Below are 23528 nucleotides of genomic sequence, written 5' to 3' on the forward strand. Positions count from 1 at the left end.
GGACACGTGAGCGGGGAGGCGGTGGCGGCAGCGGGAGTTTCCCCGACAGCTGGAGGTTGCGGCGGCGGCTCCTCCTCCCCGGGTCCCCGCTAGAGCCCGGAGACCCCCCGCGCTCCTTCTTATTGACAAGCGCACAAAGGGCCGCGCCGGGGCCGGGTCGGGGACGCGTCTGGAGCCGGCATGGGAGACAAGAAGAGCCCGACCAGGTAGGGGCAGCGGCGGCGCCTTCTGGTTCCCCCGGGCCCTCCGGGAGCGCGGGGCCGGCGGCGATGGCGGCGGGGTTGCCCCGGGGGCGGCGGGGGCGGCGCGGCCGGCGTTGCCCCTGGCGCGCGTGTGTCTCCGCAGGCCGAAGCGGCAGCCGAAACCCTCCTCGGACGAGGGGTATTGGGACTGCAGCGTCTGCACCTTCCGCAACAGCGCCGAGGCCTTCAAGTGCTTGATGTGCGACGTGAGGAAAGGCACCTCCACACGGTGGGTCGCCGGCGGAGGGGGGAGCGAGGGCGGCGGGGGAGCGGCTGTGCGGCCGTGACAGGAATGGGGGCCGGGGAAGCCGCGGAACATCCCCGGGGTGTGTGTGAGGGAGGGCGGCCGTAATAGGAATCAGGTCACGTTTACCGGGGGGTGTGCGGGGGGGCGGAGGGGGAGCACCCAGCCCCCCCGGGGCTCCTCGGTAAACCTGACCCAGCGGTGCGCCGGCGTGTGTGGAAACAGAAATTATAAATACCAGGAAGGGCATAATTACCTGCGTAGCCTAACCCTGAAGAGGCTGTGCCCCTTGCATGAAGAAGAACCATCACCTGGGGTGTGCCTGCTAAGACACTCACCCTTTAATATTTTTTTTCTTTTAAATTCATGTTTTCTGTGAGTTTAACTTTGCCACATACATAACCCCTTTGTATAATTATTAGTATTAGTATTAATTTTAATTCACTTTTCATCACAGAGTATCACCGTCCAGGTTTCCGGGGGCTGTAGGGGGTGGATTATAACCCTTTAGTGTTTAGAAAGGAATTGTTAGTTGAATTGTGCCGTATGGAATTGCATCCTCATGAAACCGTGACTTCCCAGGAGGACCTTTTCTCTGTACACCAGTCGGAAAGCTTGCAGTGGATTACCTTGCAGTGGTTCCTGTGCCTGCCGGTGTCTTTCAGTATTGTGGCTAAGCGTGTGTGTTTGGGGAATGGAGGCTTTTTATAAATGAACAGGAGTGCACTTGTAGCCATGCATGCTAACAGAAGAGAGTGTTGCTCAAGAATCCTTTCTTACAGTTATCATACCTAGAGGTTAATCCCTTCTGCAGGAGAAGTTTAAATGGCAATCAAAGTTGCAATTCTATCAAAAACCACAATTACATTGTAGATATTGGTTAAAGCAGTGATGAATATAACTTGCAACAAATGTTACATTCGAAATTGTGACTGCAAGGTTGGATCCAATTACACGAGAAAAAAATTACTCCTTTTCTGGAGTTGGTTTCTTAGAATTTTGAAAACCAGAATGAGTGCTGAAAAGACTTCTTATAACTTGAGATTTCAGTACTAGTTGATTTTTTTTTTCAAACAAAGGAAATCAGTGAGGTAAATGCATCTGTCACAAATAGTGTGGTTTGCAGTTATAACAATGGCATTGTGTTTATATCACAGAGAAATGTGTACAGATTGTAATATTCAACAAAATAAGACTACTGAATTAATGCAAAGCCTTTAAAAAAGGCTCTTTAACATCCAGTCAATTTGATAGGCACAGTCAGTGTAAAATTATGTTTTGTTGCATTGGAAACTCAGCTGGATAAAAGCATTGAAACTTAAAACCCAACAAAACAAAAAAACCCCATGCCAAATCAAAGAGTGTGGAGTTCCTGAGAAACAAATATTTTCATTGCATTCTAGTTTCCTCCCTTGAATATTTCATATTTTATATAATTTAGCAAGAAAACATTTGGGTTGTTTTGTTTTGGTTTTTTTTGAATTTCCAATTTCTCCTTGACAGTGACCTGCTATGGAAGAACTGTAGTTGATAGGTAGATTTTTGTTTCTCTACTTAAACACTGTAACAATGTGTACCTGAGTAGGTTTATGGATTTCTTTTTCCCATAAGGTTTAAATGAATTGCATTTTCATGTGTTTCCAAAGTCCAGGTTTTACACATGGCATGAGATAAATACAGGTTTGAGGTTTTAGGCAAAGCAGTTTTTGTCTCCAGTTCTGATATTTGATTTGAGCTAGTAAGTAGACCCTTGTGTCCATGGAGAGGATCGTTAGGGTGCCAAAGAGACACAAAAGGCCATTTGGGTGGTTTTATTATTTGGTTTTTTTTAAGCATCTGTAATCCAAGTGACAAAATTACTGCCTTGTTAAAGCATTTGTTGGTATTGCCTGTAGGACAAAATGGTTTTCATCAACATTGGACAGAATAACAATACTACCATGTTTTGATGACAGTCAGAATGCATTATTTATTTATTTCAGTCTTCCATTTTGAAGCTTGATGTTAGATTAAATTGATGCCTCAGCATGGTTCTTTGTGTGCAGTGTTCTTACTTAAAATTTTTGACTGTTTTTTTAGTGAGGAGAGCTTTGTCTAGAAGGTAATGTAAAACACTGCTTTTTTTTTTTTTAATTCAGAGAAATGTGTTTCTTTGTGGTGGAATGTTTTAATATCTGCTTCTGCATGTTAAAATTCACTAAATATGACCAGATTTTCAGGTGGAAAAACAGGCAGTCATATTTAAGTTTAGTGGGTTTGAAGGCCACTGGAAATCAGGTGCAAAGTTCATTAAAACTTTTTTTTAATACTGATTATGTACATTTAACTTTACAGAGATATTCTCAGGTGGGGGTAGGGTTTATGGATGTTTTCACTGTTGAATAATTTCTTCTTTCCAAAAGAGTTATCTTTTGTGCCAGGGGCTAGACATGGGTTATGTTCTTCACCAACTGGTGGAATTGTTAAGATTAGTGCAAATAATTCTTACGACTTCTTGATTATATCTTATTTCTAGATTGAATTTGGTAAGCAGATTAGATCATGGAGTTCAATTAACTTTGTCTATGGCAGTATTACTTTGATTGATTAAGCTGGGCTATGCTTGGAGGGGGTGTGTCCAAGGGAAATCCTGGATGCTGCAGAAAGTGGTGTAACTGATTCCCAAGGTGGCACTCTTTTCCTTGGGTTAGTACTAAAGGAATGCCCCAACGTGGTGCCAGTTAGATGTGCCATGAGTCAGATGTAGAACTAAGCTCCCATCTGCCAGATGAAAATCCCTGTACCTTTTACTCTAGAACCACTGCCAGATGTTAATTTGGTAATGTCACTGAGGATCTAAACTCCCCCTGTAGGCATGGCTTTCGTATTTACTTTCTAACCTAAATCGTTCTGTTTTGTTGCTTGGGTACTGAAATTGCTATGTTCCTCTTGATAGGAGGCTGCACTGAATATAGTAATTTTCTACGTGTGACCTTTAAAACATTTTGATATCATCTGGATGAAAGACATTATACAAACATAAGGAACATAGGACTGTAATAATCATTTCTTACTTGGATAAATCTCCTGCTGAAGTTCATTAGAAGCATGAGTAAGGAATACTGAAGAGAACCCTAGCGTACTGTCTTATAGAGGGAACTGGTAGCAAACTCTATATTTAGGTTGCCTAATAGTTTCCATAACAAAGAAATTGTATGACCTCTTTGAGAAGTTTTATCATTTGCAGAAACCATCGAAGTTTGGCAAGAGGCAAAGTCCTTAGGCTAAATAAGTGGTTTGATTTCCTTACCCCATGAAATTGTTTGAGTTTTGCTGAGACTAAATCACTTGAAAAATCATCATTGCCCATCTGTCACCCATGTTGTACAGAGAAGTCATTGCTAGAACACTGAAAAAGCCCAGACTGGAATCATGTAAAAGCAACAGTGACAATGATGCTGTGCTGAAAACACATAAGGGAGTTATTTTCCTCCTGGGGAGGTTGTAATGGGGTTGCTGAATTTGGTCTGACTCTCACAATTACCGCTTTGTCAAAAGAAAGCTACCTCCATTAGCAAGCTACCATTTCTTTTCTTTCTTCTGCTCTTCATGGCACTATCTGAATCAGGAGTATATTAATACTGGTTGACCTTCAAGAATTGGGCTGGATCCTTGGACAGACCTTATTGCAGCAACTATTTGCTCCTGGTTTGTCTGTCCTTCAATAGATGTTTGGATTTTGCTATTCTTGCCAGCTAACACCATTAGTCACTGTAATTTAGATGTGTTGTAAAGCTGAAGATTAAGAGTTTCAGTGTTGCTGGGAAGAAGTACACACGAGGACTGGCATTCCCTCTACAGGAATGTACGCTTCCTAGTCTCCTCTGCCTTCTGGGAGACTGCATTACTGCCCCATTGTCACCTCTCTGCTCAAACTTCCTTAGAAGCATTACTAACACTCTTGTTATTCAGTCAGCTATAGCATCAAGATTTAAAATTACCTGTCACTTTGCTTTCCTTCATGTGGTTTTTATGTATGTGGTCTGATCTCTAGTTGCAGGACCCTATTCTTTTTTCAATGCTATGATAAACCACTTCTCCTTTTAGTGTGAATGATGAGCATCCAGGGAAGGGTAGTGAGAACTGCAGGAGGAACTGCAAACACTGGCTTTTTAAAATTTGAAATGCTTGGAATGATACTCTGCTATGTAAATAAAGGAAAAAAGAGGGGTTGGGACACATGATCAATTTCCCTTTTTCAGAGTTGATAGCATTCTGTGATTTTTAAATTAGGTAAAAAGGATATTTTCACTAAAAGTATTGTCTTAGCTGGTTAACAGGGGAAGATTTGTTGTACAAAGTGTATTTTATGCTTGTTATGGTTTTATTTTTTAGAGCCTCTTTCATTACTTTCTCTGAATTCAGTGAAAACTTAATCTTACCTATAAATTTGGGCCTTAGTGCACACTATTCAAATCCATAATAATTTTCTTTTGGCGGGGGAAATGAGGCAGAATAAAGAAATGGGACGGGTACAAGTGACTTCTGTCAAGTTTTGTGGGGTTTTTTTTTGTTTGCTTGCATGTAGTGTGTGTGTTGTTTGTTTTTTTTTTTTAGGAATTCCTATTTGATACACATGTTGAGTGAGCTGCTTGCTATATGCAATATCATTTATAAAATAGCCCCTGAAATTTGTAGCCAGAATGAGAAAGTTATCTTAAGTCAGGATGAGTTTTTGTGGATTTGGGATCTGTGCCTCTTAACATCCTGTACTGCCAAAGTAGAGAGATGTATAACTAGCTGAATGGGGGCATGGCTTCCTTGTCCTGTGATCTCTTGATCTTCATTACTGAATTGCTCCTTTTCTCCCAGCTGAAGAAAGCCAAATTTAAATCATACCAGTCTGAGATATAAGGAACGGGGATGCAGTCTTTGTATGTTTCCTTGGTATTTGGTCTGTGCTCCTTGACTGTGCCTGAGAGGCTGGCGAGCTAATATGTCCACGAATTTATAAGCATGTCTGATAATCTCCTAAATATGAGATATAGGTCTCTATTTGGAACTGTCACGAGTTTGTTTTATGCTTCAAGAAGCATAAATGAAGTGCTTAATTTTTTAACTTGGATATCAAGGTCATTTTTCTTCAGAAAACATGTGCAATTTGTTTAGTCATGTACCATCTGGATGTTTATAAGCACAAATCAGTTACATTTAATCAAATCTGGTATTTGTATTTCTGTTGAAATCCAGTACTGCTGAGGACAGAGTTGGTACTTCTCCTGTATATCTGGTTTAATGTGTCTGTTTCACAACAGCTCGTTAAGGACTCACTCTTCTGCCTTCCACTGTGCAGCCTCTGTGTGTGCACGTATGTGTATGTGACAGGGGGAAGGTTGTAAAGGAGAAAAGAGGAAGAATTGCTTGTCGTGCTGATTTTACAAATACATGCCTGAATCAAGCTTAACAGACTGAAGAGCTGTTCGTTACTTGTGGTAGTTTGGAGAAGGAAATATTTGCAGGAATTAAGTGAATGGAAAAGTCATATATAATCCATATTTTACCAAGCTCTATATTAGAAGTTTTATGTTTTAGTGTCAATATTAAATTATAAAAAAAAGTAAGAATAAATAGTTCTCTTTTGCTCTGTAGATAGCCATGGGGTAATTCAGTCATTCTGGACTTCCAGTCTGATTTTTAAGAAGAGTTTTTAGAATTGTTAGGAAACTTATTTAGGAATTATTTTCCCTGAAAAAATATAGTGAAACTTAAGAATTCTGCACACATCGACTAGAATGAGTTTTTGTTTTCTTTATTAAACAATGAATGAATTTCTATTGAGTGGCCTGGCTCTGTGAGATGCTTATATGGGCAATAGAGAATGCAATTCACAACCACTCAAAAGAAGATCAATTCTAGAAAAGAAAGAAGTTTTTCGGTTTTCCAAAGAAGTGTGTGGGGGGGTGTTGATTTTTTTTTTTTTTTTAAGATGAACTTGACAGATACTTTAATCTATTACTCTAAACAGCTCATTAAAAATGTGTTGTTGTTTTTTTTTTTATCTCTCCAGCATGAAATTGATATTTTTGGTTTGATGCTTTCTTGTTTTCTTTTTTCCTGTACCTCCTTCCTGATGTCTGATATACCTCAGTAATTTTTTTTTCCTTTACTTTATTAATGCAGTCTTCCCAGAACAAAACAAAGAGTATTTGATACTGGGCTAAAACCCCATAGAATCTGTTTGATCCCACTTTGATAGTTGATTTAAACCTTGTTTAGTTGTTCCTTTTTGCATCATGTTGAAAATAGAACAATAAAATTGTAGAATCATTAAGGTTGAAAAAGACCTCTAAGATCATCGAGTATGACCATTAACACAGCACTGCTGTGTTTACCACCAGACCATGTCACTGGGTGCCACATCTATGCATTTTTTGAACACTTCCAGGGATCCTGACTCCCAGCACTTCTTCGGGCAGCCTGTTCCAATACCTGACCACCTTTTCAGTGAAAAAAATTTTCCTAATATTCAAACTAAACCTCCCCTGGTGCAACTTGAGGCCATTTCCTCTTGTCCTGTCACTTGTTACCTGGGAGAAGAGACCGACACCAACCTCCTACAACTTCCTTTCAGGTAATTGTAGAGAGTGATAAGGTCTCCCCCGAGCCTTCTTTTCTTCAGGCTAAATAACCCCTGCTGCCTCAGTTGCTCCTCATAAGACTTTTGCTCCAGTCCCTTCACCAGCTTTGTTACCCTTCTTTGGACACGCTCCAGCACCTCAATATCCTTCTTGTTGTGGGGGGCTCAAATTGAACACAGGATTGGAGGTGTGGCCTCAGCAGGGCCGAGTACAGGGGGACAGTCACTGCCTGCTGGCCACACTATTTGGGATACAAGCCAGGATGCCATTGACCTTCTTAGCCACCTGAGCACACTGCTGGCTTGTGTCCAGCTGGCTGTTGACCAGCACCCCCAGGTCCTTTTCCACTGAGAAGCTCTCCAGCCACTCTTTCCCCAGCCTGTAGCACTGACTGGGGTTGGTGTGACCCAAGTGCAGGACCCAGCACTTTGCCTTGTTGAACCTCATACAGTTGTCCCCAGCCCATCAATGCTGCCTGTCCAGATCCCCCTGCAGAGCTTTCCTACCCTCCAGCAGATCAACACTCCCACCCAGCTTGGTGTCACCTGCAAACTGACTGAGGATGCACTTGATCCTCTGGTCCATGTAGTCAATGAAGATATTAAACAGGACAGGCTCCAGTACTGAAGTCCTTGGAAACACCACTAGTGATCACCTGCCATCTGGGTGTAACTCCGTTCACCACCACTCTCAGGGCCCAGCCATCCAGCCAGTTTTTTTACTTATTACCTGTCCGTACCATGGGAAGCCGGTTTCTTCTGGAGAATGCTGTGAGAGACAGTATCAAAAGCTTTACTAAAGTCCAGGCAGACAACATCCACAGCCTTTCCCTCTTCTACTAAGCATGTCACTTTGTCGTAGAATGAAATCAGTTGGTCAGGCAGGACCAGCCTTTCCTAAAGCCTTGCTGGCTGGGCCTGATCCTCTGGTTTTCCTGTAACCTGGTGTGTGATGGCACTCAAGATGATCTGCTCCATGGCCTTCCCTGGCACTGAAGTCAGGCTGACAGGCCTGTAGTTCCCTAGTGTTATGTCAGTAGTTATGTCGGCCAGAAATTTAGTTACTTGGCCTTCTCTGTGTATATACACCTTATGTAATTGAAAGAAACAAACATGGAGCAGAAAGAAATCTATCGCTTTCTATAAACATTCTTTTTTTCCCCTCCTATGATAACTAATGATATCAGAGCTGTTGAACAGGAAGAACTACTTAGCCCTCTGATTCCAAGATCTCAGATCTGATCATGGATTTAGGAGATACGCTCTCTAGAAGGCCAACTTTATTAATAGTACTGCAGGATCAGAGAAAGGTTCTGTCAGCAAAATAGATTAGCGTTTGTTTTCCACAGTTAGAAAGCAGTGAAAGCTCTGAATTCTTTTGTGTTCATTATAAGTTTGGGTGTAAAGGCTGATATGTCTCATTTGTCTTATTGTCCTAGGAGCTCAGGATGGAAAAGGTCTTCCAGTGATTTAGACCCTCTTCTACTTTGAAAGAGGATCAGTAAACCTGGGCAACTTCTAGCATTATCTTTATGCTAACAAGTCTCCAGTGAAGGGGACTATAACCTCTTTAGATAGGTTATTTATACTGCTTTTTACCCTTGCTGTTTTTCCAGATATCTGACCTTTGTGTTCAGTGAGATAGGTTGATTTATAGTCCCCCTTCCCCCTTTAGTGCATTACACACTACATTTGTAGTTATTTGGTTTTCATATTCACCCACTTTGCCTCTGTAAGTTTTCATATGAAGAAGAAATTTCAACAGTCTTTTCTTAAAGGTAATGATTTTCTTAAATCATAATTCTTTATATCATGATTCTTTATTCCTGAGTGTTCAGTTGACACATTTGTTCCTTACAGTAGTAGCCCAGAATGAGGACATACCTTCAGCTGAGTAATTCCTAGTGTATGGTTTAGAAGGACTGTGGCTTTCTAGAATTCTGCTAAATTATGATGTCTGATGTTCACACTTCCCTGAATGAGAATTTTCCTTTGTGCAGTAGTACCATGATATTGACTTATCCATGCTTTGTAATCTGCTTGATCCAGTACAGTCTGGTGTCCTTTTGTATCCCATTGTTACTTAAGTAGGACTTTTTTTTCATGCTGTCATAAGGCCTGCAGTGCTTTGTGCTGTCTTTCTTGGAATTCATAATTTTGATTTTTGAGTCATCTTCACTCGGGATGGTCTTATCAAATAGTTGTCACCACCTTTCAGCTTGATGCTTGTTCTATTCCTTATTCCTTTGTCCAAAGCATGATTAAGAATATTAAATAGTATACCTGTAGAACCTCACTATAAAAATTATGCTGTACGTGCTGCTGTCTCTGCACTGGTTGCTGAGAACTATTAAACAAGCAAACCCACATTTTGAACTTCATTCTGAAACTTTGTCCTCATCATAGTTTAACTTGAGTGGGAGGATGTATTTTTAACTGTGCTGCAAGTAAGACTTGGAACATGTATTCCTTTTCTCCTAGTCAGTAGGACTATCAGTCCATAAAAGAGAGGAACTAGCTGTGACAAGCCAATTGGCTTTATCCTTTAATGCTCCCAATTCTTAAATAATTTCATTCTGGTATCTTTCTGAAATTTGAGTTAGGCTGAGTCATCTACTCCTACCTGCGTTTTTATTTGCCTATCTTGGGAGTTGTCTTTTTTTTTTTTTCTTTTCCCTTCTGCAGTACTTGATGACTTTTTCCATCTTCATGTAGTTCTCTAAACACTTGAAGTTTAGAGAAATTCACCCTTGATTCTGAGGGTGAATTTCATTAGAGGCTGTAGACTGCCATCATTAACATTCAGTAGCCCAGTCTGTTTCTTGTTCTCACTTGTACTCATACTGCCTTGTTTAATTTGGTTACATGGAATTAAACTTTTGTGTGGGTACTGAAGCATGGAAGCCTTTATACCATCTGGTACTTGCTTCCTTTCCATATTTGATAGTGGATATACTTCTCTCTATTTTCATGGTTAAGTACTTTTCTTTGGGGCATAAGTAGTGTGTGTTTTGATGTGTTTAGTTTTGGGGGTTTCTTGGAGGGCTTTTGTGTTTGTTTGTTTGGTTAGGTTTGGTTTGGGATTTTTTAATGTTTTTTTGGTTGTTGTTTTTGTTTGAGTGTTTTTTGTGGAAATGGCCTCTTTGTTTTTAGTGCCACCAACGGTATTCTTGCTCCATGTATCTTTTCTAGGGAAAATTATCTGTCCTAGACTAAAAGCTACTGGGATTTGAATAAACACCTACAATAAGATGGACGATATTAAAAGAGAAGTCTAGCTGGTGGGAAGAAAGCTCCTGTATCACCTGTAGAATGATGAGAAGTTGCATTTTCTGCCCCATGACTTTTTATAGCAATTTTTCCTTGATAGTTGTGACAGCCCACTATGCCTGTTCCTATTTAAAACTTGATAAAGTGTCTGTACTTTTCATCTTGAAAGTCAGGTTAGGACAGTATGCTTTGCAGAAAATTTTCTTGAAGTACCAAGTAGTGTCTTGGCTTATACAGTGAGCTACACAATACTTTTAAAGTAGGTTAGAACAAAATATTATGTGTTCAATTTTTACACTTTCATACAGTAGCTTATCCTGGTTTAAGTAGGACAGAGAGATCTTGAGAATTATCTGTACCCTCTGAAGTGCATTCCACTGGTATGTGGTACACTGATGTGGAGCAGGCTTGAACTTGGAGAGTTCAGCTGCAGAATGTTGTTGGTAGGCTTTTGGCTGGCAAATTTTTCATCAGAAGTCTGGGAGAAGACTACAAGACCCTGATGTCTGCTACAAGTTTTTTCTTGTTTTCTTAGACGTTGAGGGATGGGGAGGAAATGAGCAATTGAAAGTTTTCCCATTCTAATTTACTGGAGATTTGGTACTTAGCTTTAAACTTTTCCATGATACTTGAATATACTTTCTCTGAACTGTACAGTTCAAATGACAGTGCCTAGCAGAAAAAAAAAAGTGTGAATGAGTGGGGGCTTGAAAATTCACAATGAAAATAAAGTTCCTAACTCTAAAAGCTGAAAAAAGTTGGTTGGCACACGGAGTGAAAGGAAAGTTGTTTCTTACAGATATCACTGAAATCTGTGATTACGATCATGCACTAGAAGTTCTGTAATTGAATAAGAAGGGTGAAAGAGAAGGTCAGGACTGATTCTGTGGCATCTTTTTAGATTAATATGCATTTTACTGAAGAATGTTATGGAGACTTGACTTTTTAGTCGAAAGTCTTTTCCCCTACTTAAGGTGGACATCTTTGTGGGGCTGGCTCTGAATGCAAGAAGTTGGTAGATAGCTGCAGCCTTCTGGGAAGATGACACCTGCAGTGCAGAACAAATAAGATAGGTGAGAAGCAAGTTCTTTCCTATTTGGTTGCAAAACCAACTGTAACAAGTATTGACCCTGTTCAGTGCAACATTGACCGCGCTGCTGCATCAGTGTGAACCTCGTGTTCTGCGTGTGTTGTTTTGCATAGGTGCAAGAGGCATCACAGTTTCCGCGGGAAGGGGACAGAGGAGCAGCCTGAAGGATGCAATCCTTTGTGGGATTGGCAGTCAGAAGAGGTCACTTCCCCATAAATCCCAAGGATCTAGGGGTCTAAAACAATGTAACCACTGCTTTCTCTGTAGAGTCCCAAATACTGCCTCCTCAGGGGAAGTTGTTAAGGAAACTGAGCTTTGTAACCGCTGCTCATAATGGAGCATATTGTCTTCTAGGAAACATAAATTGGTTTTATGTTTCTCTAACAGAGTACTTTCAATATATCTGCCATGCTGAGCATTGATGAGCCATAGTCTGTGGCACATGGGAAAGAATTCTAACAACGTTCAGAGGGTTGGAGACTTAACTGGTTGTTGGAGAAGTAACATTTCATCGCCGCTTTGAAAAGTATCCATGAAGATGAACTTTGCCTTTCTAAAGGTCTTGGTACATGTATTTCTTCTTAGAGCAGGCTGTTGTGCATTGTACCAGTTGTCTTCAGGAGACTTGCTGGCCTCATCTGTTAAATGTCATCTGGAAAATAGGGCATTCCCTTTAAGGGAATGATTAAATAGGAACACTGCCTCAAGGGGTAGTTTTCTGCACATTTTTGCTGTGACTGATAAAACCATATGGGTCTTGTGAGTCTATTCTAATTGAATCAGCTTTTATTGAAAGACAGAATTGCTAGAAATGCACTGAATGGATGAATTCCAAGTAAATGATTCACACTGTAAAATAGTTAGGAATATGAAAGCACAAATCAGAGCTGGCTGAAAGTTAGAATTCAAATATGCATAGGATGTTTAGAAATTGCATTGTTACTCTGCAATATGCAGATGGAACTATATTATGTTTTCCCATACAGACTACTAGCTCCATTGTTTGCACTGTCATAATTACATAGTTGTATAATTTGTGGAGGCAGTGTAATGTACTGTTAACACTCTAGGATATGACAGAAGTAATGGTAATGAGAAAAAATAATTTTGGATAGCAGCGTAAATTGTTGAAGATGCATTTAATCATGAACTGTAGAAATAAAGACTAGTTTCTCACAAGATGGCTTTGTGTGGTGATTAGTGTGAGCATATTCATGTGACATGGCAAGCTAAATGTAGTTTAATCTGATAGTTTTTATTTTATGAATTGCTTAATACAGTAGTGATGACTGGGGGAGGATGAGCTGATCTGTGTCAGAACCCAAAGACTGCTTCTCCTGGTAGTGATTTAATTTAATTGCTAGCAACTTGTATTACAAGAAGTGCTAATAGGAAATGTCTTTTACTTCTCATAATGGGACTTCAACTGCTAAAAATCAGGAGTGGCATCATTACATGAGCTGCTCGCTTCTCTGCAGAACACGGTTTGGAAGATCTAACTGGCCACAGCATTTGCAATGCTACTTAGTATACACTGTGTTCCTGATGGTTTCCCGTTTGCTTTAAATAATATTGATGTGCTTTTGCAGAAAGGAATCTTTTTTTTCTTACTAGGAGGTAAATTGTGGCCTACTTGCACTTGGTCACAAAACCCAGCAATAGTAATGGAACAAATGTTTGTGTTGGGTTTATAGCAAAGTTAAAAAAAACACCTTCTTTGTTCTGCAATATTGTTTGGCAGAACCTAGAAGCTCTTGTTGCACAAGATGCTGCAGAAAGACATTGTGAAGTAGGTATGATAGTCAGTAAAAAGATAAATGTAATTTTAGAAAGCAAATTTTGCTTATGTATCAAATCTAGAAAAATATGTTGTTAATTGAAAAATTGCCTGATAGAAGAAAATAAAGTCTGAAAACATTGTAGCTATTACTCTGCAAATATGTGGAAGGATATATTAAAAACTGTGCATTTTGTGTATAGAAATGCTCAATAATTCTGTCAAATTATTTGGGAATGAGTGTTTTACATTTGACAAAAATAGTCCTCTGCTATTGAAGTTTGAAAAATATTTAATGCTTTTAAATTTTTACTGTCAAACTAGCATTGAAAACTTCATTGTCTTGAAGCACAAAGATCAGTAAAAAAGATATTGATGGGGTAAAGATAGGGAATTTTTTTCTTGGTTTCTGTGCAGCCAGATTGCACATACACCTTAACAGTACAGATTTGTGCATAAACTGGAATGAATGGCCTAAAATGTAACAGTTAAAGTTTTACCTTCTCACTTGAAGTCTCGTAAGACTCTGTCACTCCTTATGTGTCAAATTGGCTTTTGACTGTCAGCATTATTACATGAGGATAGTCACTGCAATGACATAATGCATGTATGTGTGTCTTGGTTCTAGTCATTTCATTCTGTATTATGAGGAATTCAAGTATCAATTTCTTGACTCTTAGGAAATTCTTTTGCATTTGTAAGCCATGATAATAAGGTTATGATGTGAAATTAAATTTGTTTCCATTTCTTTTATTTAAAGCTGTGAATACCATTACAATATCTATATAAATATAGGTCTCAGCCTTCCAACATTTTTCATGAATTCCTATTCTTGAAGAAAAGAACAGTCTCTTTGAAGTTAAGCTCTTTGGAAGCAGAAGTTAGCTCAAAGCAAGGAAGACTCTGGTAGCTGTGTCTGTTTAATTTTTAGGTGAATGTTTAGGTGAAGTTGCTTATGTTTGTTATCATTAAAACCAATTATAGTGAGAGGGAAAAGATACTCTGGCGGGGCATAGATGCAAAAATTATTAGGGTCATTGTTACCTTTTCTGCAGAAAGACCTCTGAAAAAGAGAGAAAACATGCCTGAGGAAGAGGGAAAGTTAATTACTTGATATTTATATAGTAACTCTTTATCAGTTTATGAGGGTGGGGGAAGGGAGATAACTATATAAAAAAGACCTGGCTAGTGAGTGGGAGGAAAGTTTATTTACTTCTTACTAACTTCTACTTCAAGGTACTTGTTACTTGTTACAGAAAATGAATTTGAAGTATCTTGGTTTTTTTCCTGGAACCATTTAGATCTTCTGGTGTCTAAATCTACATCATCAATCCATCATGGAAAAGTCACATTCCAAAGCTGCTGGTTGTAACCTGTCCTGGGATCTGCTGAGTGAAAAGCTATCTAAGCTCTATTACAAAGTTACAGTTAGAATTTTACATAATTAATGTCTTTTTACAAATGCTCAGGAAGCGTATCACTCTATAATATTACTATAATACTTAACTATAGCTGTGCCCTGTAAAAGTTACTGAAATAGATGCCATAGGAATTGCTGAAAACATTCATACCTAGATGATGGTGTTCTCTGATGTGTTACAGGAGTAGTCATTTCTTAGAAAATCTTCTACCTTAAACCACTTTTTCACATCCTTCACTTTGTTTAAAAAGCTGTTTACTATAATATCACACATCTTTGTATTTGACTCTCTGTAAATATCTGTTTACTTTGGAGATTAGGAACTACCTTTTATTTTTAAATTAATTGCTCTAGTTACTCTGTTAAGATATATTTCAGAATGTGGACTGTAGTAGTTGGAGGAATGAGGACATGGTGAAGGAGATTTGAGTAGAGACTAGGTAGAATATGATAATAAAGTAAAAGGTATGCAAAGATAAGCTTTTCTTGAGATTTCACTAATGACTGTGAACTAGAAAAATGAAGATTAGAGTATTGCTGTGGATATCAGATTTCTATTAGCTTCTTGAGACATTAATATTTAAGATAGATGTGAGTAGAAAATGATCTTCAAATAAATTATAAGATATTTAAAGCCTGTACATTTGTGCTGCAAAATGATCCAGTCTCGTAATGAGAGAAGAGAGTAGGATTTGAATGATTCAGTTTTGTTCTCAACAAGATTTTAATGCACTTAACTGTATTCTGTTTAGACTTTTAAAAGACAGGTATGAAACAAAGATCAGCAAGACAGGATTTTTATTAGGGTTTGGAATGTTAACAAGGCATTTCTAAAATCACCACTAGATGAGGGAATAACAAAGGAGGTGGAGACTGGTGGAGGAGGAATACTAGTAAATGATTGAAATTAGAATTCCATTTTAAAAAAAATATTGAGTACCTTAACTGAGTCATCTCAGTCAGAAACACACAGAAGCCACACAGTAGCAGATGGAAAGGAGATAGGCAAGTCTGCAGGGCATGAGAGAGGGATTCTCTCTCTTCTATTTACAGAATAGAAGATATTACAGGGATCTCTTCTATTTACAGAATGTTGCTTTTGAAGCAGTTATCCTTCATAAGTAGTAAACGAAGATAGATGTGGGATTCAGGAAAACCTGAGTGGTTATTTAAAGGAGCTGACTGACTTTCTCTGAAGCCTAGTGAATAGTTGTAGGTATTTTTTCCTACAGATACTTATTCAGGAATGCCTGAATTTGATTTTAGAGTTTCTACTATGTTATTCAGAACTGTGACAAGTGTTCTGGGTTTAATCCATAATGTATCAGCATACCCTGTGTTTATAATTCAGCTTTTGGAATAAACTGCAAGACTTTCCCAAGGAGATACTGTAAAAAACCTCTATGTGGAATCTGTAAAGGCAATCATATTTCTTTTTTGTACTGATTCTATTCTTTAGCAGTAAGCTTTACAAGTTTGACCAAAGATCACATACATAAATAGATTATTTACTGCTTATAAGACCTTTTGGTGATAGCAATTTTAATAATTCTTGTAAAACCCTGGACAGTAAAATTCAGGGGGCTAGTTGACTAAACTACTGTTTCCAAAGAATAAGTTCTGCCATGCAATGCTGGTAGGATAGAACATATTGCAGAAGTGTGAAAGAAGTTGATATTCAAACACATGATGAACTCGTTACCTAAGTCCTGTGCAACAAGAAGTAGAGTAGAAGATTTGGGAACTTGAATTAACTTGGAAGCTTTTATTCTGTTCACCTGAATTGCCTGGAAGGAAATTCTTTGTATTTAAAGAATAATGTGGATTTTTCATTTTTGAGGAGCTGGTGGAAGAGCTCACCAAGCCGCTCTCCATCATCTACCAACAGTCCTGGCTCACTGGGGAGGTCCCAGATAACTGGAAGTTGGCAAATGTCACGCCAATCCACAAAAAGGGCCGGAAGGAGGACCCGGGAAACTACAGGCCTGACCTCAGTGCCTGGCAAAGTTATGGAGCAGATCATCCTGAGTGCAATCACACAGCACCTACAGGATGGACGAGAGATCAGACCCAGCCAACACGGGTTTAGGAAGAGCAGGTCCTGTCTGACCAACCTGATCTCCTTTTATGATCAGGTGACCCACCTGGTGGATGAGGGGAAGGCTGTGGATGTGTCTATCTGGACTTCAGTAAAGCCTTTGACACCGTCTCCCACAGCATACTCCTGGAAAAGCTGGCAGCCCATGGCTTGGACAGGGGCACTCTGTGCTGGGTCAGGAACTGGCTGGAGGGCTGGGCCCAGAGAGTGGTGGGGAACAAGTCTGCATCCAGTTGGCAGCCAGTCACCAGTGGTGTCCCCAGGGATCAGTGTTGGGCCCAATTCTATTTAATATCTTTATTGATGATTTAGATGAGGGGATTGAGTCCACCATCAGGAAATTTGCAGATGACACTAAGTTGGGGGGGAGTGTCGATCAGCTGGAAGGCAGGAGGGCACTTCAGAGGGACCTGGACAGGCTGGAGAGTTGAGCTGATTCCAACGAGATGAGGTTCAGCCAGACCAAGTGCCGGGTCCTGCACTTTGGCCACAACAACCCCCTGCAGTGCTACAGGCTGGGGACAGAGTGGCTGGAGAGCAGCCAGGCAGAGAGTGACCTGGGAGTGTGGATTGACAGGAAGCTGAACAGGAGCCAGCAGTGTGCCCAGGTGGCCAAGAAGGCCAATGGCATCCTGGCCTGGATCAGGAACAGTGTGGCCAGCAGGTCCAAGGAAATGATTCTTCCCCTGTACTCAGCGCTGGTGAGGCCACACCTGGAGTACTGTGTCCAGTTCTGGACCCCTCAGTTCAGGAAGGATATTGAGGTGCTGGAGCAAGTCCAGAGAAGAGCAACGAGGCTGGTGAAGGGACTGGAGCACAAGTCCTCTGAGGAAAAGCTGAGGGAGCTGAGGTTGTTCAGCCTGGAGAAGAGGAGGCTCAGGGGAGACATCACTCTCTACAACTATTTGAAAGGAGGTTGTATCCAGATGGGCATTGGTCTCTTCTCCCAGGCAGCTATCAGCAAGACGAGGGCATGGTCTTTAGCTGTGCCAGGGGAGGTTTAGGTTGGATATTAGGAAGAAATTCTTTACAGAGAGGGTAATCAGGCATTGGAATGGGCTGCCCAGGGCAGTGGTGGATTTTCCGTCCCTGGAGGTTTTTAAGATGAGACTGGATGTGGCACTTAGTGCCATGGTCTAGTAACCATGGTGGTAGTGGACCAAGGGTTGGACTTGATGATCTCAGAGGTCCCTTCCAACCCGGCTGATTCTATGATTCTGTTGTACGTAGGTATTTTTTTATTTCCGTTCTCAAAATGGACCTGCATTCTTGTAATGAAACCAAGTTATTAACTTTATCAAATTAGTCAAAATTCTATTAACATAGATTATTGGTGAGTACCAAATGAGGAAATTAAGGAGGTGTGTACTTCTGTGAGATGTCCAAAATGACTTATGAGAAGGTATTGTGTTGAACTGTGCAACGTGGAATGACTCAGGGCAAAAATTCCAGGTATCATTTGTTCTAGTGCATGAGTATTTTTCATCTTTAGGCATGTAAGTTGCTGTATTACAAAGATTATTTTTTTTAAGAATGCCAGCAATGAAAAGTAGTCCATGCTTTGCAGTATTAAATATTTGTTTCATTTGAGAGCATCAGCACTGAATGAGTTTCTGCACACAAAACCTAAAGTAAAGACAAGTTGCTGCAATCTCTGCAGGTATACCTTGTAAACCAGGAGCTAGATCAAATCCTGCAACAAGACTTGAGCTAAAATGGTGACATCCTTATCATTTAGCATTTTTGGGAATTGTAGAGAAGACAAAAAACTTTATCCCTGTATGTTTGTGTTAATGTCTGTCAGCTTTTTAAAAACCAAAAATGTTAGTTTTCCTGATTTTTTTAAGGAGACTATGAAGTATGTGCATATTTGTGTACATCACCTTGAAAACAACATTGGAATTAGAGAATTAATAAAACTGGATGAGGTTGGAATAGAAGTGTAGGTAGAAGTATGGCTGATGTTAACTTAGAAGAAAGATAACACTGTCTGAAAAGGAAAACTAGGTGGTAGAGGAGAGGTGTAATATTTGGAGCTGGAATGTTCTACAGTGCTTAAACCGTAAAGTTCACCTCTGTTGGAAAGAACTGATAGCTCTTATCTTCTGTAATAGTATATGCCTTTCTTTATTAGGGTTCCCCTTCAGATTAGTGAAGTGGCATTACTAGATAAGAATACAAAGCTTTTAGGGGCTGGCTAAATGATATGTATTGTTTTTATGAACATTTCTGCTTGTAGTTCTGAACTGTTCAGTTGAGGTGTTCCAATAGTGGCCCAGTGGTAGAGGCAATAGTGCTTGTAATCATAATGCAGAAGATTATAGAACTTCTTTCTAAACACCAGAAAACTCAGGTACTCTTAAATGTGCTTAAAAAGCAGATTACCATAAGTATATTGATGAAATAAAAGGTAGTATTAACACTGTCTGTATATACTTAATCTGTAGCAGCCTATTGCAAGGAGTCTTTAACTGGTTTTGAAAACCAATAATTTAAAATGTATTTTGACAAATCATCAAAATCAATTTCCTATTACAGGATAGTTTCTCTTACTTTTATCTTCTCTGAGAAAACCTTTTCTCTATGAATTCCTTCATGCTTGAATGACATGATTCAGCTACTGCTAAGTCAGGAACAATTCTATCAGGTTAAAGCTTCATGAGTGATAAAGATATTTCCTAACTCCTGCATGGCTTGCAAAGTGCTTGGCTGCAATTTAGTAGCCCCTTTTGAGTACCTAAAGAAAAAAAATTGGAATACTTGAAAGACATTCCTAATGTTGAGAGATATGAATTACTTTTTTTCTCATTTTTTTTAATATAAAACATTGAATGCATTATTTAATAAAACTGGAAGTGACAAATCACATAATAAAATTTAGAACATCGATATTACTGATAGATAGCTATAGGAATAATTGACAACCAAAAGCTGGCTGTTTCAATGGAAGGAATAAAATAACTGAGTGGAATCCCTTGTTACAGCAAACCCACATAGAACCTCTTGATTAATTTTTAATGCATTTTCCAAAACATGATTTCTCTGTGCCTTTTTTGTCTTAACTGACTTCTGTACCTTGTTGCAAAGATTTTTTTTTTTTCAGTCTCACTTGTTTTATGGTATTAAGAAAAGAAGTTCTAAACATAGGACTTAGAACTAAGCTTAGTTTCCCAGGTGTACTCTAATATAAATGATCTAGTTTACCCTCAAGAACTGAAATTGTTACAAATTGACAACTTCCAAAATTATTTGGCTAGGATTTTTTTCCCCTCTATTTAACAAGTTTCCATAATCATGGTGTTGCCCACAGTTCTGGGAAACAATTCATTCTATGTCCAGAAGTTCACTACTGTCTTAATTCATAAGTAACATGTCAGATTATTCTCTCAGGTCACTGTGTAGTAATAACGAGATTGTCACTTGACTGTCATGAGAAACTGTATTCCTATCTCCTGGAACAATCTTGAATTCAAGACAGGTCATCAGTTTTGTTTATATATGACAAATATTTTCCACCTGAAGTGATAAGCTCATGCATCAATTACACCTTGGTGGTTCTTGCTCTGTTATGAACTGCTATGACAAAAGGTCAAAACAATTCTGAGACAGGTTTTCTTAAAAATGTCCTGTGTACTCTATTAACCTACACATTTGTAGTCCATCAAGTTGTTTCAGTGGTTATGGACTCAGTACAATGTGTGCTTTGCAAGGTCCTAGTGCTCTCCTGAAGAGCCTGTAGTCATATAGTTGCCAATTGATATACTTAGTTACCAATTGTGATTGTTCCTGTTCTTTGTCTCTCGATGAGTCAGTGTTGGCTTAGTTCAAGAGTGTAAAAATGGTACTCTAGTTTTTACTTCAAAGTTCTATTGTGTTGACAATTTTAATAGTCTTTGCTTTAATTTATTTTAATTCATTAAGAACTTGCTGCGAAGACTCACGAAATCTCAGCTAATTTATATTAACTGCCTTTCCCACACTCCATGGATTCTTGTAATTTGACTTTCACTCTGTAACATGAACTGTTGCAATCATTACTGAAAATATAACTTGTTAATGGGAGCTGTGTTGATTTCCTCCTTTTGTTATTTTTCTCATCTCTTCATCTAAGCAAGAAGTGCCAGTAGTGTGATGCTGTGGGTTGGGATAAGCTGATAGCTTCCTTTGCTTTAATAACTATTTTGTATTCTCGGAGTTTCACAGTGCATATAACCTGCAAAATTACAAAACCCAGCATCACAACCCAACTAACAAAATTCAAGAGCTTGGCAGGGTAAACATTCTTTTGGAGAAGAAATTTACATCTTCAGAGTATTAGTAGGACCTTCTTTTTTATATGTCATGACTTGAAATTTCTTAATTCCAAAATTAAAGAATAGATAAATACATTTGCATTGGAAAGAGGAAAACGTTTCCTTTCAAACTAGAATAATTATATTACAATACAAAACAGAATAAAAATTAAGCCATTTCAAAATAATATTTTGGAAAATGTAAAAGTAATAAACTGCTGAAATTCTTTTGCCTGCTTTACTCTTCCCACAGTCAATTTGGATGAAAACATTGGAAATGAAACCTGCACTGTGTATACTGGTGGAATGTGGCTGTAGGTTTCCGTTGCCAACTCTCAAACTATATGTCTTCTGACAGTTATATCCTACTAATATTAGTGCAGTATATTTTTTTTCCAGTGAACGTGATAAAAATGATACACAACAGGATTTATTATTGCCTTCAATGAATTTGTTTGAGCTGAAAACACTTAAGTTTTATTGTATAAGGCCAACAGTGATTTTAGCTCTTTCAGGTCAGCTTTTTCCTTTTTGGGATACAGATTGTCTATGTCTGTATTGGAGTACACTCAAAACAGACCCCTTCAGCATTTTAGGGGGCTGGGAGTGGGTGGTAAAGTGTTGTCTTTGGGAGCTTTATCTTTTGGAGTTCACTCTATGAGGTCTCTGTCTGGACATGACAACTGGGAGAAGAGGGCAAATCATAAAATATTGTCTCTAAATCCTGTAGAATAAAAAAAAAAAATCTGCTGATAATGCAAGTAAGTGAAACAAAAGACTGTAATATGTTTAAATTTTATATGCTATCTTAATGAAGTATTAGCAGCAAGATATGTTTTAACAATATTTCTTTTTATAGTAATTGTTAATGTTAGTTACTGAACAGTAGACAGTTTGAGACTTGTGAAGTCTAAGCATTATGTGTGTCTATATATGTGTGCACACAGGAAACCTCGACCTGTCTCTCAGCTGGTTGCACAGCAGGTTCCTCAGCAATTTGTGCCCCCTACACAATCAAAGAAAGAGAAAAAAGACAAAGTAGAAAAGGAAAAAAGTGAAAAGGAAACAAGCAAAAAGAACAGTCATAAGAAAACCAGGTAAAAAAATCTAGAAATTTTTGCAGTATTGGTAAAATATAATTTGCAAACAAAAATAAGAGATGTTCTTTGATTGTACTGCTTTTTAAGTGCTGTGGCAAACAATAAGGCTAAATATCGGTCTGTGAAGTTTCATTGGTTTAGGATGTCTATAAAATGTGAAGACCTGCAGTATATAATTGTGGTCAGAAGATGGAGATCAGTTGAATAGTGAAAGAAAGACTTTTTAAGAGTTATTAAGAGTATTCTTTTAAGGGTTACAAAGTATTTCTCACACCATACAAAACTGTTGATAGGCAAATTGATGATGTTAACCTCTGGAAAAGAGAGAGGATGGGAGTGACTAGTTTTCATATAGAATAATTGTGGGGGAGAGAGAGAGCCAGTACCAGACTGCAGATGAGTGGGAAAGTAACTTGGTTATTGATAGCCTTGCAGAACCCTTTAGCTTTGAAGGGCTGAACTAGGGTATAAATTAATGTGACAGAATAAGGCATGTATATTATCTAGTGTTAAAAATCTCTGTACTGCATCTGGGATGCTGAAGGAAACCTTGGACTCTTAGAACTGAAAACATGAATTATTACAGTACAGATAAGCTGTTGTAAAAGCCTTGATCTTGTTGTAAGACCAGGTGGAAGGAAGGTTCAAATGACTAAACAAAAGCAGCAGGTTTAACCCCTAATTCATCACAAACTGAGCATAAAGTTATTGTGGCAATAGTGCTGTGCCAAAAATCTGAGAAGCTGAGAAGTATATAAGACAGAAATATCCACTGGGATTAGTTATGCAGAGAAGTAGCAGATGGTTTTTCATTAGGGTAGAACCAGGTAGAGACTGAGAGTCAAGAGAGAGAAGTCATTTAGAAAGTCATGTTTAGGATTAAGGACACTGAGATGTTGGGAAATATCAAAGAATTTAAAGATTAGATGAAGATACCCTATCAACACTGTGTGTAATACTCATCTCTGTGCATAATTTAAATCACAGTGTATGCCAGAAATACCAGAGTTATACTGTGAACACAAAGTCTAGTTCAAATAGTATAGTGGTGGTCCTAGTGAGGCTTTCAAATGAGGTAACACCTGCTGCAAGTTAACACTATCTGTGCTGTTGAAAAGACAGATACCAACATCTTTGTTATTGAACATAATTTTCTACATAGAATTGTTGCTTAAGGCTGCTGCAGAGATAGAGGTTTCACTGGATCAAATGTGTAACTTCCTATAGTCACAATAAAGACTTGATCTTTAAAAGTAAAAACCTTCACATGTGCAATACATCCATATTGCTGCACAGTGACATTATTCATAATGTCAACTTCTAAATGATTTTAGGTAGTAATGTGTTATATTCAACTAGTTCAATGTAAAACATACTAG

General features: G+C 38.8%; 1 protein-coding gene across 1 annotated transcript in view; it reads left to right on the plus strand.

The window, feature by feature from the left end:
• YAF2 (YY1 associated factor 2) overlaps positions 1–23528 on the plus strand; it is a 32895-nt gene continuing 9367 nt past the window's right edge. Inside the window, exons 1-3 of the mRNA XM_027657528.1 lie at positions 1–206; positions 346–471; positions 21997–22146. Coding sequence (XP_027513329.1) covers positions 181–206; positions 346–471; positions 21997–22146 — 302 coding nt within the window. The 5' untranslated portion in view covers positions 1–180. The remainder of the gene's footprint in view (positions 207–345; positions 472–21996; positions 22147–23528) is intronic.

The sequence above is a fragment of the Corapipo altera genome, unplaced genomic scaffold (genome assembly GCF_003945725.1).
Source record: "Corapipo altera isolate COAL_440 unplaced genomic scaffold, ASM394572v1 1, whole genome shotgun sequence".
Lineage (NCBI taxonomy): Eukaryota > Metazoa > Chordata > Aves > Passeriformes > Pipridae > Corapipo > Corapipo altera.